The following is a 15000-nucleotide window of genomic DNA, read 5'->3' as shown; positions in this document are numbered from 1 at the left end:
GACCAGATGACGTGTGTGTGTGTGTGTGTGTGTGTGTGTGTGAACATGTTTCTGACCAGATGACATGTGCTCCCTCTTCAGAAACCTCCACCTCAAATTCCACCCTCTCTCCCACCACCACATGGTAGTCATCCAATAGTTTAGTGATCGTGATGGGGGGCTCTGTAATGAAACATACGTCCGCATCAGTGACTCTCTCCATTTATCTGTCTACTCCTTCTTTCATTTCTCCATCTTCTCACTCACTTTCTATAGCCTTCTCATGTCTATCATATATTTGGATTCTGTAACTTGAAGGACTCACACACACACACACACACACACACACACACACACACACACCTACACACACACACACAATCTTGTGCCTAGCCCCTCCCTCGTCCCTGATGCTGTTTGAGACTGGAAGAAGTGGGCATGTCTTCACCTTTGACAAACACTTCAGTGAAGCACTTGTCTTCTCCGACCACACACTCATATGCGGCGTCATCTGCTAGACTGCACCGGTTAATGGTGAGGGTACGGATGTTCCCATTGGCCTCCATGATGTACCTGGAACACATGCAGCCAATCAGATCCCTTACACAGTACATGAGATTACATCATTGAGGGGAATAGCCTATCAGTTCACCAGAAACAGATAGAGCATTAGTTGGCTGTGATTGGTCCATAGAAACATAATAAATTTTCTAAACAAATCAGGTTGAATTTCCAGTTGGTTTCCATTAGTGATGCTGAGCTCAATGCAGATATAGTCCAGCATTCTTAAGTTTCCTTCACAGAAAGACATAAGATAGAAATAGTTATAATGTTTTAAAATATCATAAAACTCAAGTGTGTTTAACTCAGAGCTTTGTCAGTGTAGAACTTTGTGTGTACAGGCATGTGTGTCTGTGTAAGTGTGTGTGCATGCACTGTGTGGTTTGTGTATGTATGTGTGTGTTGTGTTTGTGTGTGTGTATGTGTATCAGTGAGTGAGGGTGTGCAAGTTAGTATGTGTATAAATACGTATAAATAAAAGTAAGTGTATATGTGTGTGTGTTTGTGTGTGTGTATATCAGGGAGTATTTTTGTGTTATGTGATTGTAATGTGTGTGTGTGTGAGTGAACGAATGAGTGTGTGTGTTTACTCCAGTGGGTTTAAGGTGGAGTCTCAGTGTGTGTGTGAGTGAATGACTGTGTGTATCAGTGAGTGTTTGAGTGTGAGAGTAAAACATATCCACACTGAATTTAAAGTGAATTCAATCAAATTATTTTGATATACATGTTTTATAGTCATTATAGTTTAGAATTTGTTCATCTTCATTCATTCCTTTTTTGCCTTGCTATTACAACATTCTGCCAGCAGGTGTCGTAGCTGGGTTTTGTACAATATATGTATATACTCTTTGAAAATGAACTCCAGGAGCAATTTCACATTTTTTAAATGATACAATTATGAAACTCAGAACCAAAGCACGCCTACTGAAAACATCTAACCAGTAGGATTATTCTGTAATTAGAAAACATGTAGTCTTAAATTGAACTTTTTCTCACTAATCATGCAGTAATTTTGGTTTCTGCTGCTAATCCCATACATTGTAGTGAGTAAGCATTACATGTGATACAAAAGTTATTACTTTTTGGTGTACACATATTTAGGTTGTCTTGCCAAGATGGCTTCTCTTATTTCTTCTTCTTCTTTCTCGCAGTAATTAGAACACAATATCCACAGTTTTTAAAGTAGAGCCACCAAACCTTCCAGAAACCTCCATCATATACCTGAAAGAGTTGCTTGTGCTTTTTAGAGTGAGCTATCACATCCAGCCCGGTTTCACACCTCCATATAACCATTTTGTGTGTGTATATATGTGAGTGTGTGAATGAATGTGTGAAGAAGCAGACATTTCTTTGATAAATACTTCTAAATCCTCTTTAAGTAAGTATGATTCAGTCCTTTGTTTGCTCAAACAGTTACTGCCCATTAGTATAAAACCTATATTTCGTATAATTAACTCTTCTCTGGACCTGGATTATATTCCCAGATTATTAAAATTTGCAGTTATTAAACCACCAATTAAAAAACTTAGTCTACATCCCCATGAACTTTCCAATTACAGGTCAATTTCAAACTTGCCCTTTGTTTCCAAAGTACTAGAAAAACCAGTTTGACATAATAATGCACCTTTATGATGACAAATCACAGTCATTAACTATTTTAGTCTTTATTTAGGCTTCATCACAACACCAACAGTGTGCTAACTAATGTTGTTAATGATATCTTAAGATTCTCTGGTAAAGGACACATTTCTCTTTTCTTACAATTTAAGATCTTAGTGCTGCTTTGAACACCATCAACAACGACATCTTACTGGACAAGCTGAAAACATCCATTGGCAAGCACTCTCTTCACTTTCCTGACAGATTGTTATCAATTTGTCCTTGTACATAATGAATGTTTTGCGCTCACAAAGGTAAAATATGGTGTCCTACAAGGGTCAGTACTGGGTCCCATATTATTTTCATTATATATACTAATGTTAGGCACAATTAGCTTCTATTGTTATGCAGATGATACTCAGTTATATATAACTGCTAATTCCTATACAATTAACAAAACGAGGGGCTGCAATAAGGAAATAAAAGAACTCTATGGTGACCAACTTTCTCCTTCTAAATTCCAATAAGACAGAGGTGCTACTGCTTGGACCCAAAGAGGCAAATGATCTAATATTCTACTAAATCTTAATGGCTTTTCAGTAACACCCAGAACACGTAGGTGATACTTTTGACTTTGATCTCTCATTTGACACACACAAATGTAATGTTACTAAAACTGCCTTTTTCCATTTATGTAATATTGCTAAACTGAGACATTAACTTTCCTGATCACATGCAGAAAAATTGTTCCCCACTTTTATCTCATCAAGACTGGACTACTGTAATGGTGGTCTAATTGGATGTTCTGAAATGTCACCAAAAAAAATCCAACTTGCCAGAGCAGCGAGATCCCTAATAAGGGGCAGAAAATTAAACCCCATTAGTCCTGTTGTTCCAGCTCTGCACTGGCTCCCAGTTCAATTTTGGATTGGTTTTAAAATACTCTTGATGGCATATAAAACACTAAATGCTCTGGCACCACAGTATCTGAGTGAACTCATTGCATACTGTAACCCACCTCACCTACCTCACTCTCAAAATGCAGGTTTCTTTTAGTCCCTGGAATGAATAAGATTACACCCAAGGGTAGAGCCTTCTCCTTTTAAAGATGGAAGGCTGTTCATTAACTGATGGGCTTAATCTGAGACTTAGACACACTCCCAATTTTTAAATCCAGGATAAGATTTTAGTAAGATTTTAGTTAGCCTTCTCTATATACAGGTGCAGAGCCTGGAGCCTCAGGACTGTGGTCACCATCAGGCCCTCAGGACTGTGGTGACCATCAGGACTGTGATCACCCTCAGGCCCTCAGGACCGTGGTCACCTTCTGGTCCCTCCCCTCAGGACTGTGGTCACCCTTTGGCTGTTCATGTGTTGTTCATCATTATAGATACCATATCTACATCTTTCTGTTTTATCTTCATACTACTAAAATGTCCTGGTCCTGCCTATAGATGAACTGATGCTACCATCTCAGAAACCGCCCACCCACCCCAGACCCACTGGAGTAACTGAGACTCCACCCAGACCCACTGGAGTAACTGAGACTCCACCCAGACCCACTGGAGTAACTGAGACTCCACCCAGACCCACTGGAGTAACTGAGACTCCACCCCAGACCCTCTGGAGTAACTGAGACTCCACCCAGACCCACTGAAGTAACTGAGACTCCATCCTAGACCCACTGAAGTAACTGAGACTCCACCCCAGACCCTCTGGAGTAACTGAGACTCCATCCTAGACCCACTGAAGTAACTGAGACTCCACCCCAGACCCACTGGAGTAACTGAGACTCCACCCAGACCCACTGGAGTAACTGAGACTCCACCCAGACCCACTGGAGTAACTGAGACTCCACCCAGACCCTTTGGAGTAACTGAGACTCCACCCAGACCCACTGAAGTAACTGAGACTCCATCCTAGACCCACTGAAGTAACTGAGACTCCACCCCAGACCCTCTGGAGTAACTGAGACTCCACCCAGACCCACTGAAGTAACTGAGACTCCACATCTACACTAAAGTGGCTACATGGACTAAAATAGCATAATGAATCATGGACTGGTTACTAGCGTGGCCCTCCAGTAAAGGATGGGTTCCTTCAAAGGGTTCTACCTTAAAGTGCTTGGTCATCTGGGATCTGGACCCAGTCATTTGTAATGCTGCTTTGTGACAATGTATGTATGTTGACTTTGTGTGAGTGAGTGTGAGTGAGTGAGTATAAGAGTGAGTGCGTGAGAGAGTGCGTGAGAGAGAACATGTGAGTGAGAGAGTGAGTGTGTTATAGAGTGAGTGAGTGAGGGTGAATGTGTGTGTGATGAGTTTAAGCGAAAGTGAATGTGAATGAGTGGAGTGAGTGAGTGATGAGTGAATGAGTGTGAGTGAGTAAGTGATGAGTGAGTGAGTGAGTGAGTGAGTGATAAATGAGTGTGTGATGAGTGAGTGTGTAATGAGTGTGAATGAATGACTGATGAGTGACTGAGTGCTGAGTGTGTGATGTGTGATGAGTGTGAGTGAGTGTGAGTGAGTGACTGATGGGAGTGTGATGAGTGATGAGTGTATGATGTGTGTGTGATGAGTGAGTGATGAGTGTGTTGAGTGAGTGAGTGAGTGAGTGAGTGTGGGTTTCTTACTTTGCAGAAGGTTTGATTTCCTGGCCGTTCTTCAGCCATTTGACCTCAGTGTTGGGGTTGACCACTTCCACGCTCAAAACTATCTTCTTTTCCTTTAACACAGAGTATGCAGCCTCCAGACGCTTCAGAAAAGCTACAGCAAACACACACACACACACACACACACACACACACACACACACACTTATCCACACTGGCAGGCAGTAATATTCACAGTTATAGTTATAGTATGTTTGTTTGTTGTAATTACCTTGATTACCGTATTAATTATACAAAATTTGGTTTGATCTGGTGTATGTATAGAACTGTGAGTTGTGTGTGTAGAAGTGTGAGGTGTGTTTGTAGAAGTGTGAGGTGTGTGTGTAAAAGTGTGAGGTGTGTGTGTAGAAGTGTGAGGTGTGTTCTCACCCTCGCTAGTTTTCGGTTCCACTGCCTTCATCTTCTTCAGCCGTTTCAACATCCCCCGGAGGTCAGTGATGCCATATTTGAAGGCGATCTTCTCGTACTCGCTGGGGTGGGCATTCTTCAGTAGTTCCCAAACGTCCTTCTCCTCCATCTCTGGTTGGGGCTTCTTAGTTCTGAGAAAACAGAGACACACATATAAAGGTCCAGAGACGCATAGAGAAATGTTCTTTTATGAGGAACAGAAAGGAACATATTTAATAAGTAATATAGTGTGCAGAATACTGTGTAAAGGATTGCTAACAGAAGAAAACTCACTTTAACTAGGGTTAGGGGTTAGGGGTTAGGGCTAATAAACTCACTTTAAATAGGGTTTGTCGTTAGGGTTAGAGTTAGGGGTTAGGGTCTAGGGTCTAGGGGTAAGGGGTAAGGGGTTTGGGTTAAGGTCTGGGGTAAGGGGTTAGGCGTTAGGTTTAGGTTTAATAAACCCACTTTTTAGCGGCTTTGAGCAGAGCGCTGAAGTCTAGTTCTCCTTCATCCTCTCCTGCATCACTGCACACAAAACACATATTATACACACACACACACACACACACACACACACACACACACACACACACACTCTCTCTATATATATATATATATACACACACACACACACACACACACACACACACACGCATACACACACTTATATACACAAACACACAATAAAACACACACACACTTATAACTATATAACTGTACTATATAACTATATAATTGTACTATTTAATTATATAGCTATACTATATAACTATATAACTGTACTATATAACTATACTATTTAGCTATATAACTGTACTATATAACTATATATCTGTACTATATATCTGTTCTATATAACTATGCTATATAACTATACTATTTATCTATATAACTGTACTATATAACTATGTATTCTATAACTACTGTCATTCTTCTAGCTTTGTGGTTCCCATGGTGATGCCGTGCCATGTGCCTTATTATAAACCTTATTATAAACTTGATTACAAACCTTATTACAAACCTTATGTTTTTTTATTATATCATTGTTATTTAACTAAATATTATTTATATAATTTATAGTCTGTGTCCCCATGATCTCTACCTGTGTGTGAAAGAGACAGAGAGGATAGAAATCCATTATAGTTTACTGTAACTAATGTGAGACAAGCCAAGAGATACTGCACCCCTTCAAACAAATGCGCACACACACACACACACACACACACACACACACACACACACACACACACACACACACACACACATGTGCACACACAAACACACACACATGTGCACCACACACAGACACACACACTTACGCTCGTTTAAAGGCAGAAAGAATATCTTGATGTCCTTCTTGTTCAGCAGCTAAAAGAACAAACACAGCTTCAGATTAGTTACTGGAATGTGTGTGTGTGTGTGTGTGTGTCTGTATGTGTGTATGTGTTTGTATGTCTGGGCATGTGCATCAGTCTGTGTGAAAGGGTGTGTGTGCAGGTATATCTGTACAGGTGTGTGTGTTTGCGCGCGTGTGTGTGTGTATATATATGTGTGTGTTTGCATGCGCATGTGTATGTGTATGTGTGTATGTGTACCCTATGTGTGTGTGCACATGTGAGTGTGAGTGCATGTGTGTCTCAGTGTGTGAGCAGTGGGTGTGTGTATGCCATGCTGTGGTGCTACCATGAATATATTGAATATACCATGAATATATTTCACAGAAAACACAGTAGATTATATTAACACACAGTAACTGCACACTGTACGTAATACGCATTAATATTTATAGATTATATTAACACACAGTAACTGCCCACTGCTTGTAGGCTACCTAATGCCTAGGTTCCAGATCTTGCACGTACGAATACTCACAAGTGCATGAGCAAGCAACAGATCAAATTATTATTATTATTATTATTTTTTTGCAAGTTAATGATATTTCAAAGACCAGCCAACAGGCCTGAAAAACAACACCATTGCCACAAGACGTTATTATTATATATGGTTATATTAAATATAATCCAGAGTTACATGCAGTACAAGTTAGCAAAGCAAACAACACATTCCCTCATTTAGCAGTATCATAATAGCAGTTAATCTTAGGCATAAAGATAGTAATAACAATATGTAACTGCAATACCAAACCATGCTGCTGCAATCCAAAAGTTAGAAGAGACAATAAAATGAAATTATTGCTACCTGTTCCTGCTCTGCAGGAGGATAATGGATCTGTAGCTGTCTTCTGTCATAACGTTATTGCTAGGACTAACGTTAACAGACCTGGTGCTTGTGGTGCTCTTGGTAGAATGTTAGCATAGCATAAGTCTCATTAGCCAAGCACGTCTACATGTTTAGTACCTAGCTAATTCATGTTCATTTAATTAGCTAGCTAGCTATCTAATGTTAAGTTTGTCTTTAACTACATTTAACGTACTTCTTGGACAGCCTTAATTGTTACATTGTGATTATTATGTAGGGAGCAAAGTAAATTCATGACAGATATTATCGTTCTCCATTGGGCCATTCACTCTTCTGAGAATCTGTGGGAAAGCTTCAGTATCTCCTCGAATATTAAGAAAAAGACTGTAGGCTGTATCATTACTTATCATGTCACGGTAGGTATGAGTCCCTGATGGACTGTATCATTACCTACAACGCCACAGTATGTATGAGTCCCTGATGGACTGTATCATTACGTACGACGTCACAGTACGTATGAGTGCCTGATGGACTGTATCATTACCTACGACGTCACAGTAGGTGAGTCCCTGATGGACTGTATCATTACGTACGACGTCACAGTAGGTATGAGTCCTTGATGGACTGTATCATTACGTACGACGTCACAGTAGGTATGAGTCCTTGATGGACTGTATCATTACGTACGACGCCACAGTAGGTATGAGTCCCTGATGGGCTGTATCATTACCTACGACGCCACAGTAGGTATGAGTCCCTGATGGACTGTATCATTACCTACAACGCCACAGTATGTATGAGTCCTTCATGGACTGTATCATTACGTACGACGTCACAGTAGGTGAGTCCCTGATGGACTTTATCATTACGTACGACATCACAGTAGGTATGAGTCCTTGATGGACTGCTAGCTAGCTAACTATATCTAGAGCGGCAGGACAGCCACTATAAAAATCTGCAAAGCACCTAAAATGTTCGATTTTTAACAGTTTGGTTTGTTAAAAATCTCACTCATGTATTTATGATACACGTTACAGGCGGTGTGTGAGTGTGTGTTCTATTTATGATACAGGTAACAGGCGGTGTGTGAGTGTGTGTTCTATTTATGATACACATTACAGGCAGTGTGTGAGTGTGTGTTCTATTTATGATACAGGTAACAGGCGGTGTGTGAGTGTGTGTTCTATTTATGATACAGGTAACAGGCGGTGCGTGAATGTGTGTTCTATTTATGATACAGGTAACAGGCGGTGTGTGAGTGTGTGTTCTATTTATGATACACATTACAGGTGGTGTGTGAGTGTGTGTTCTATTTATGATACAGGTTACAGGCGGTGTGTGAGTGTGTGTTCTATTTATGATACAGGTTACAGGCGGTGTGTGAGTGTGTGTTCTATTTATGATACACGTTACAGGCGGTGTGTGAGTGTGTGTTCTATTTAGGATACAGGTAACAGGCGGTGTGTGAGTGTGTGTTCTATTTATGATACAGGTTACAGGCGGTGTGTGAGTGTTCTATTTATGATACAGGTTACAGGCGGTGTGTGAGTGTGTGTTCTATTTATGATACAGGTTACAGGCGGTGTGTGAGTGTTCTATTTATGATACAGGTTACAGGCGGTGTGTGAGTGTGTGTTCTATGTGTGTTCTGTGTGTTCTATTTATGATACAGGTTACAGGCAGTGTGTGAGTGTGTGTTCTATTTATGATACACGGTACAGGCGGTGTGTGAGTGTGTGTTCTATTTATGATACAGGTTACAGGCGGTGTGTGAGTGTGTGTTCTATTTATGATACACGTTACAGGCGGTGTGTGAGTGTGTGTTCTATTTATGATACAGGTTACAGGCGGTGTGTGAGTGTTCTATTTATGATACAGGTTACAGGCGGTGTGTGAGTGTGTGTTCTATTTATGATACAGGTTACAGGCGGTGTATGAGTGTGTGTTCTATTTATGATACAGGTAACAGGCGGTGTGTGAGTGTGTGTTCTATTTATGATACAGGTTACAGGCGGTGTGTGAGTGTGTGTTCTATTTATGATACAGGTAACAGGCGGTGTGTGAGTGTGTGTTCTATTTATGATACAGGTTACAGGCGGTGTGTGAGTGTTCTATTTATGATACAGGTTACAGGCGGTGTGTGAGTGTGTGTTCTATTTATGATACAGGTTACAGGCGGTGTGTGAGTGTGTGTTCTATTTATGATACAGGTAACAGGCGGTGTGTGAGTGTGTGTTCTATTTATGATACAGGTTACAGGCGGTGTGTGAGTGTTCTATTTATGATACAGGTTACAGGCGGTGTGTGAGTGTGTGTTCTATTTATGATACAGGTTACAGGCGGTGTGTGAGTGTTCTATTTATGATACAGGTTACAGGCGGTGTGTGAGTGTGTGTTCTATGTGTGTTCTGTGTGTTCTATTTATGATACAGGTTACAGGCAGTGTGTGAGTGTGTGTTCTATTTATGATACACGGTACAGGCGGTGTGTGAGTGTGTGTTCTATTTATGATACAGGTTACAGGCGGTGTGTGAGTGTGTGTTCTATTTATGATACACGTTACAGGCGGTGTGTGAGTGTGTGTTCTATTTATGATACAGGTAACAGGCGGTGTGTGAGTGTGTGTTCTATTTATGATACAGGTTACAGGCGGTGTGTGAGTGTGTGTTCTATTTATGATACACGTTACAGGCGAGGTGTAAGTGTTCTATTTATGATACAGGTAACAGGCGGTGTGTGAGTGTGTGTTCTATTTATGATACAGGTAACAGGTGGTGTGTGAGTGTGTGTTCTATTTATGATACACATTACAGGTGGTGTGTGAGTGTGTGTTCTATTTATGATACAGGTTACAGGCGGTGTGTGAGTGTGTGTTCTATTTATGATACAGGTTACAGGCGGTGTGTGAGTGTGTGTTCTATTTATGATACACATTACAGGTGGTGTGTGAGTGTGTGTTCTATTTATGATACAGGTTACAGGCGGTGTGTGAGTGTGTGTTCTATTTATGATACAGGTTACAGGCGGTGTGTGAGTGTGTGTTCTATTTATGATACACGTTACAGGCGGTGTGTGAGTGTGTGTTCTATTTATGATACAGGTAACAGGCAGTGTGTGAGTGTGTGTTCTATTTATGATACAGGTAACAGGCGGTGTGTGAGTGTGTGTTCTATTTATGATACAGGTTACAGGCGGTGTATGAGTGTGTGTTCTATTTATGATACAGGTAACAGGCGGTGTGTGAGTGTGTGTTCTATTTATGATACAGGTAACAGGCGGTGTGTGAGTGTGTGTTCTATTTATGATACAGGTTACAGGCGGTGTATGAGTGTGTGTTCTATTTATGATACACGTTACAGGCGAGGTGTAAGTGTTCTATTTATGATACAGGTAACAGGCGGTGTGTGAGTGTGTGTTCTATTTATGATACAGGTAACAGGTGGTGTGTGAGTGTGTGTTCTATTTATGATACAGGTAACAGGCGGTGTGTTCTATTTATGATACAGGTAACAGGCGGTGTGTGAGTGTGTGTTCTATTTATGATACAGGTAACAGGCGGTGTGTGAGTGTGTGTTCTATTTATGATACAGGTTACAGGCGGTGTATGAGTGTGTGTTCTATTTATGATACACGTTACAGGCGAGGTGTAAGTGTTCTATTTATGATACAGGTAACAGGCGGTGTGTGAGTGTGTGTTCTATTTATGATACAGGTAACAGGTGGTGTGTGAGTGTGTGTTCTATTTATGATACAGGTAACAGGCGGTGTGTTCTATTTATGATACAGGTAACAGGCGGTGTGTGAGTGTGTGTTCTATTTATGATACAGGTAACAGGCGGTGCGTGAATGTGTGTTCTATTTATGATACAGGTAACAGGCGGTGTGTGAGTGTGTGTTCTATTTATGATACACATTACAGGTGGTGTGTGAGTGTGTGTTCTATTTATGATACAGGTTACAGGCGGTGTGTGAGTGTGTGTTCTATTTATGATACAGGTTACAGGCGGTGTGTGAGTGTGTGTTCTATTTATGATACACGTTACAGGCGGTGTGTGAGTGTGTGTTCTATTTATGATACAGGTAACAGGCGGTGTGTGAGTGTGTGTTCTATTTATGATACAGGTAACAGGCGGTGTGTGAGTGTGTGTTCTATTTATGATACAGGTTACAGGCGGTGTATGAGTGTGTGTTCTATTTATGATACAGGTAACAGGTGGTGTGTGAGTGTGTGTTCTATTTATGATACACGTTACAGGCGGTGTGTGAGTGTGTTCTATTTATGATACAGGTAACAGGCGGTGTGTGAGTGTGTGTTCTATTTATGATACAGGTTACAGGTGGTGTGTGAGTGTGTGTTCTATTTATGATACAGGTAACAGGCGGTGTGTGAGTGTGTGTTCTATTTATGATACAGGTAACAGGCGGTGTGTGAGTGTGTGTTCTATTTATGATACAGGTTACAGGCGGTGTATGAGTGTGTGTTCTATTTATGATACAGGTAACAGGCGGTGTGTGAGTGTGTGTTCTATTTATGATACAGGTTACAGGCGGTGTGTGAGTGTGTGTTCTATTTATGATACACGTTACAGGCGGTGTGTGAGTGTGTGTTCTATTTATGATACAGGTAACAGGCGGTGTGTGAGTGTGTGTTCTATTTATGATACAGGTTACAGGCGGTGTGTGAGTGTGTGTTCTATTTATGATACACGTTACAGGCGAGGTGTAAGTGTTCTATTTATGATACAGGTAACAGGCGGTGTGTGAGTGTGTGTTCTATTTATGATACAGGTAACAGGTGGTGTGTGAGTGTGTGTTCTATTTATGATACAGGTAACAGGCGGTGTGTTCTATTTATGATACAGGTAACAGGCGGTGTGTGAGTGTGTGTTCTATTTATGATACAGGTAACAGGCGGTGCGTGAATGTGTGTTCTATTTATGATACAGGTAACAGGCGGTGTGTGAGTGTGTTCTATTTATGATACACATTACAGGTGGTGTGTGAGTGTGTGTTCTATTTATGATACAGGTTACAGGCGGTGTGTGAGTGTGTGTTCTATTTATGATACAGGTTACAGGCGGTGTGTGAGTGTGTGTTCTATTTATGATACACGTTACAGGCGGTGTGTGAGTGTGTGTTCTATTTATGATACAGGTAACAGGCGGTGTTTGAGTGTGTGTTCTATTTATGATACAGGTTACAGGCGGTGTGTGAGTGTTCTATTTATGATACAGGTTACAGGCGGTGTGTGAGTGTGTGTTCTATTTATGATACAGGTTACAGGCGGTGTGTGAGTGTTCTATTTATGATACAGGTTACAGGCGGTGTGTGAGTGTGTGTTCTATGTGTGTTCTGTGTGTTCTATTTATGATACAGGTTACAGGCAGTGTGTGAGTGTGTGTTCTATTTATGATACACGTTACAGGCGGTGTGTGAGTGTGTGTTCTATTTATGATACAGGTTACAGGCGGTGTGTGAGTGTGTGTTCTATTTATGATACACGTTACAGGCGGTGTGTGAGTGTGTGTTCTATTTATGATACAGGTAACAGGCGGTGTTTGAGTGTGTGTTCTATTTATGATAGAGGTTACAGGCGGTGTGTGAGTGTTCTATTTATGATACAGGTTACAGGCGGTGTGTGAGTGTGTGTTCTATTTATGATACAGGTTACAGGCGGTGTGTGAGTGTGTGTTCTATTTATGATACACGTTACAGGCGGTGTGTGAGTGTGTGTTCTATTTATGATACAGGTAACAGGCGGTGTTTGAGTGTGTGTTCTATTTATGATAGAGGTTATAGGCGGTGTGTGAGTGTTCTATTTATGATACAGGTTACAGGCGGTGTGTGAGTGTGTGTTCTATTTATGATACAGGTTACAGGCGGTGTGTGAGTGTTCTATTTATGATACAGGTTACAGGCGGTGTGTGAGTGTGTGTTCTATGTGTGTTCTGTGTGTTCTATTTATGATACAGGTTACAGGCAGTGTGTGAGTGTGTGTTCTATTTATGATACACGTTACAGGCGGTGTGTGAGTGTGTGTTCTATTTATGATACAGGTTACAGGCGGTGTGTGAGTGTGTGTTCTATTTATGATACACGTTACAGGCGGTGTGTGAGTGTGTGTTCTATTTATGATACAGGTTACAGGCGGTGTGTGAGTGTTCTATTTATGATACAGGTTACAGGCGGTGTGTGAGTGTGTGTTCTATTTATGATACAGGTTACAGGCGGTGTATGAGTGTGTGTTCTATTTATGATACAGGTAACAGGCGGTGTGTGAGTGTGTGTTCTATTTATGATACAGGTTACAGGCGGTGTGTGAGTGTGTGTTCTATTTATGATACACGTTACAGGCGGTGTGTGAGTGTGTGTTCTATTTATGATACAGGTAACAGGCGGTGTGTGAGTGTGTGTTCTATTTATGATACAGGTTACAGGCGGTGTGTGAGTGTGTGTTCTATTTATGATACACGTTACAGGCGAGGTGTAAGTGTTCTATTTATGATACAGGTAACAGGCGGTGTGTGAGTGTGTGTTCTATTTATGATACAGGTAACAGGCGGTGTGTGAGTGTGTGTTCTATTTATGATACAGGTTACAGGCGGTGTGTTCTATTTATGATACAGGTAACAGGCGGTGTGTGAGTGTGTGTTCTATTTATGATACAGGTAACAGGCGGTGCGTGAATGTGTGTTCTATTTATGATACAGGTAACAGGCGGTGTGTGAGTGTGTGTTCTATTTATGATACACATTACAGGTGGTGTGTGAGTGTGTGTTCTATTTATGATACAGGTTACAGGCGGTGTGTGAGTGTGTGTTCTATTTATGATACAGGTTACAGGCGGTGTGTGAGTGTGTGTTCTATTTATGATACACGTTACAGGCGGTGTGTGAGTGTGTGTTCTATTTATGATACAGGTAACAGGCGGTGTGTGAGTGTGTGTTCTATTTATGATACAGGTTACAGGCGGTGTGTGAGTGTTCTATTTATGATACAGGTTACAGGCGGTGTGTGAGTGTGTGTTCTATTTATGATACAGGTTACAGGCGGTGTGTGAGTGTTCTATTTATGATACAGGTTACAGGCGGTGTGTGAGTGTGTGTTCTATGTGTGTTCTGTGTGTTCTATTTATGATACAGGTTACAGGCAGTGTGTGAGTGTGTGTTCTATTTATGATACACGTTACAGGCGGTGTGTGAGTGTGTGTTCTATTTATGATACAGGTTACAGGCGGTGTGTGAGTGTGTGTTCTATTTATGATACACGTTACAGGCGGTGTGTGAGTGTGTGTTCTATTTATGATACAGGTTACAGGCGGTGTGTGAGTGTTCTATTTATGATACAGGTTACAGGCGGTGTGTGAGTGTTCTATTTATGATACAGGTAACAGGCGGTGTGTGAATGTGTGTTCTATTTATGATACAGGTAACAGGCGGTGTGTTCTATTTGTCAGCTAGCCAGATCAGTTAAAATGATGACACAAGAAAAACAGACATTTCATTCATTTTTCAGTGCATCAAAGTGCCAGTTAAGTAGAAAGACCCAAGTAATAAAATGAAACAATGAAATGAAATTTACACCCTTGCTGCCAGTGCCAT

The 15000-nt window shown here is 41.0% G+C and overlaps 1 protein-coding gene across 2 annotated transcripts in view; it reads right to left on the bottom strand.

Annotated features, from left to right (window-relative positions):
- Nucleotides 1-15000, bottom strand: part of LOC113589170 (myosin-binding protein C, fast-type) — a 41059-nt gene that overhangs the window by 8847 nt on the left and 17212 nt on the right. For both annotated transcript variants that reach the window (XM_081696255.1, XM_035530929.2), the window contains 6 exons: nt 6520-6568; nt 5666-5725; nt 5180-5349; nt 4772-4904; nt 428-552; nt 57-162 (listed from right to left, as the gene is read on the bottom strand). In XM_081696255.1, coding sequence (XP_081552381.1) covers nt 57-162; nt 428-552; nt 4772-4904; nt 5180-5349; nt 5666-5725; nt 6520-6568 — 643 coding nt within the window. The remainder of the gene's footprint in view (nt 1-56; nt 163-427; nt 553-4771; nt 4905-5179; nt 5350-5665; nt 5726-6519; nt 6569-15000) is intronic.

This window comes from Electrophorus electricus, chromosome 14 (assembly GCF_041902795.1).
Source record: "Electrophorus electricus isolate QZ-2024a chromosome 14, ASM4190279v1, whole genome shotgun sequence".
Taxonomy (NCBI): domain Eukaryota; kingdom Metazoa; phylum Chordata; class Actinopteri; order Gymnotiformes; family Gymnotidae; genus Electrophorus; species Electrophorus electricus.
This window is presented reverse-complemented; position numbering and strand designations above follow the sequence as displayed.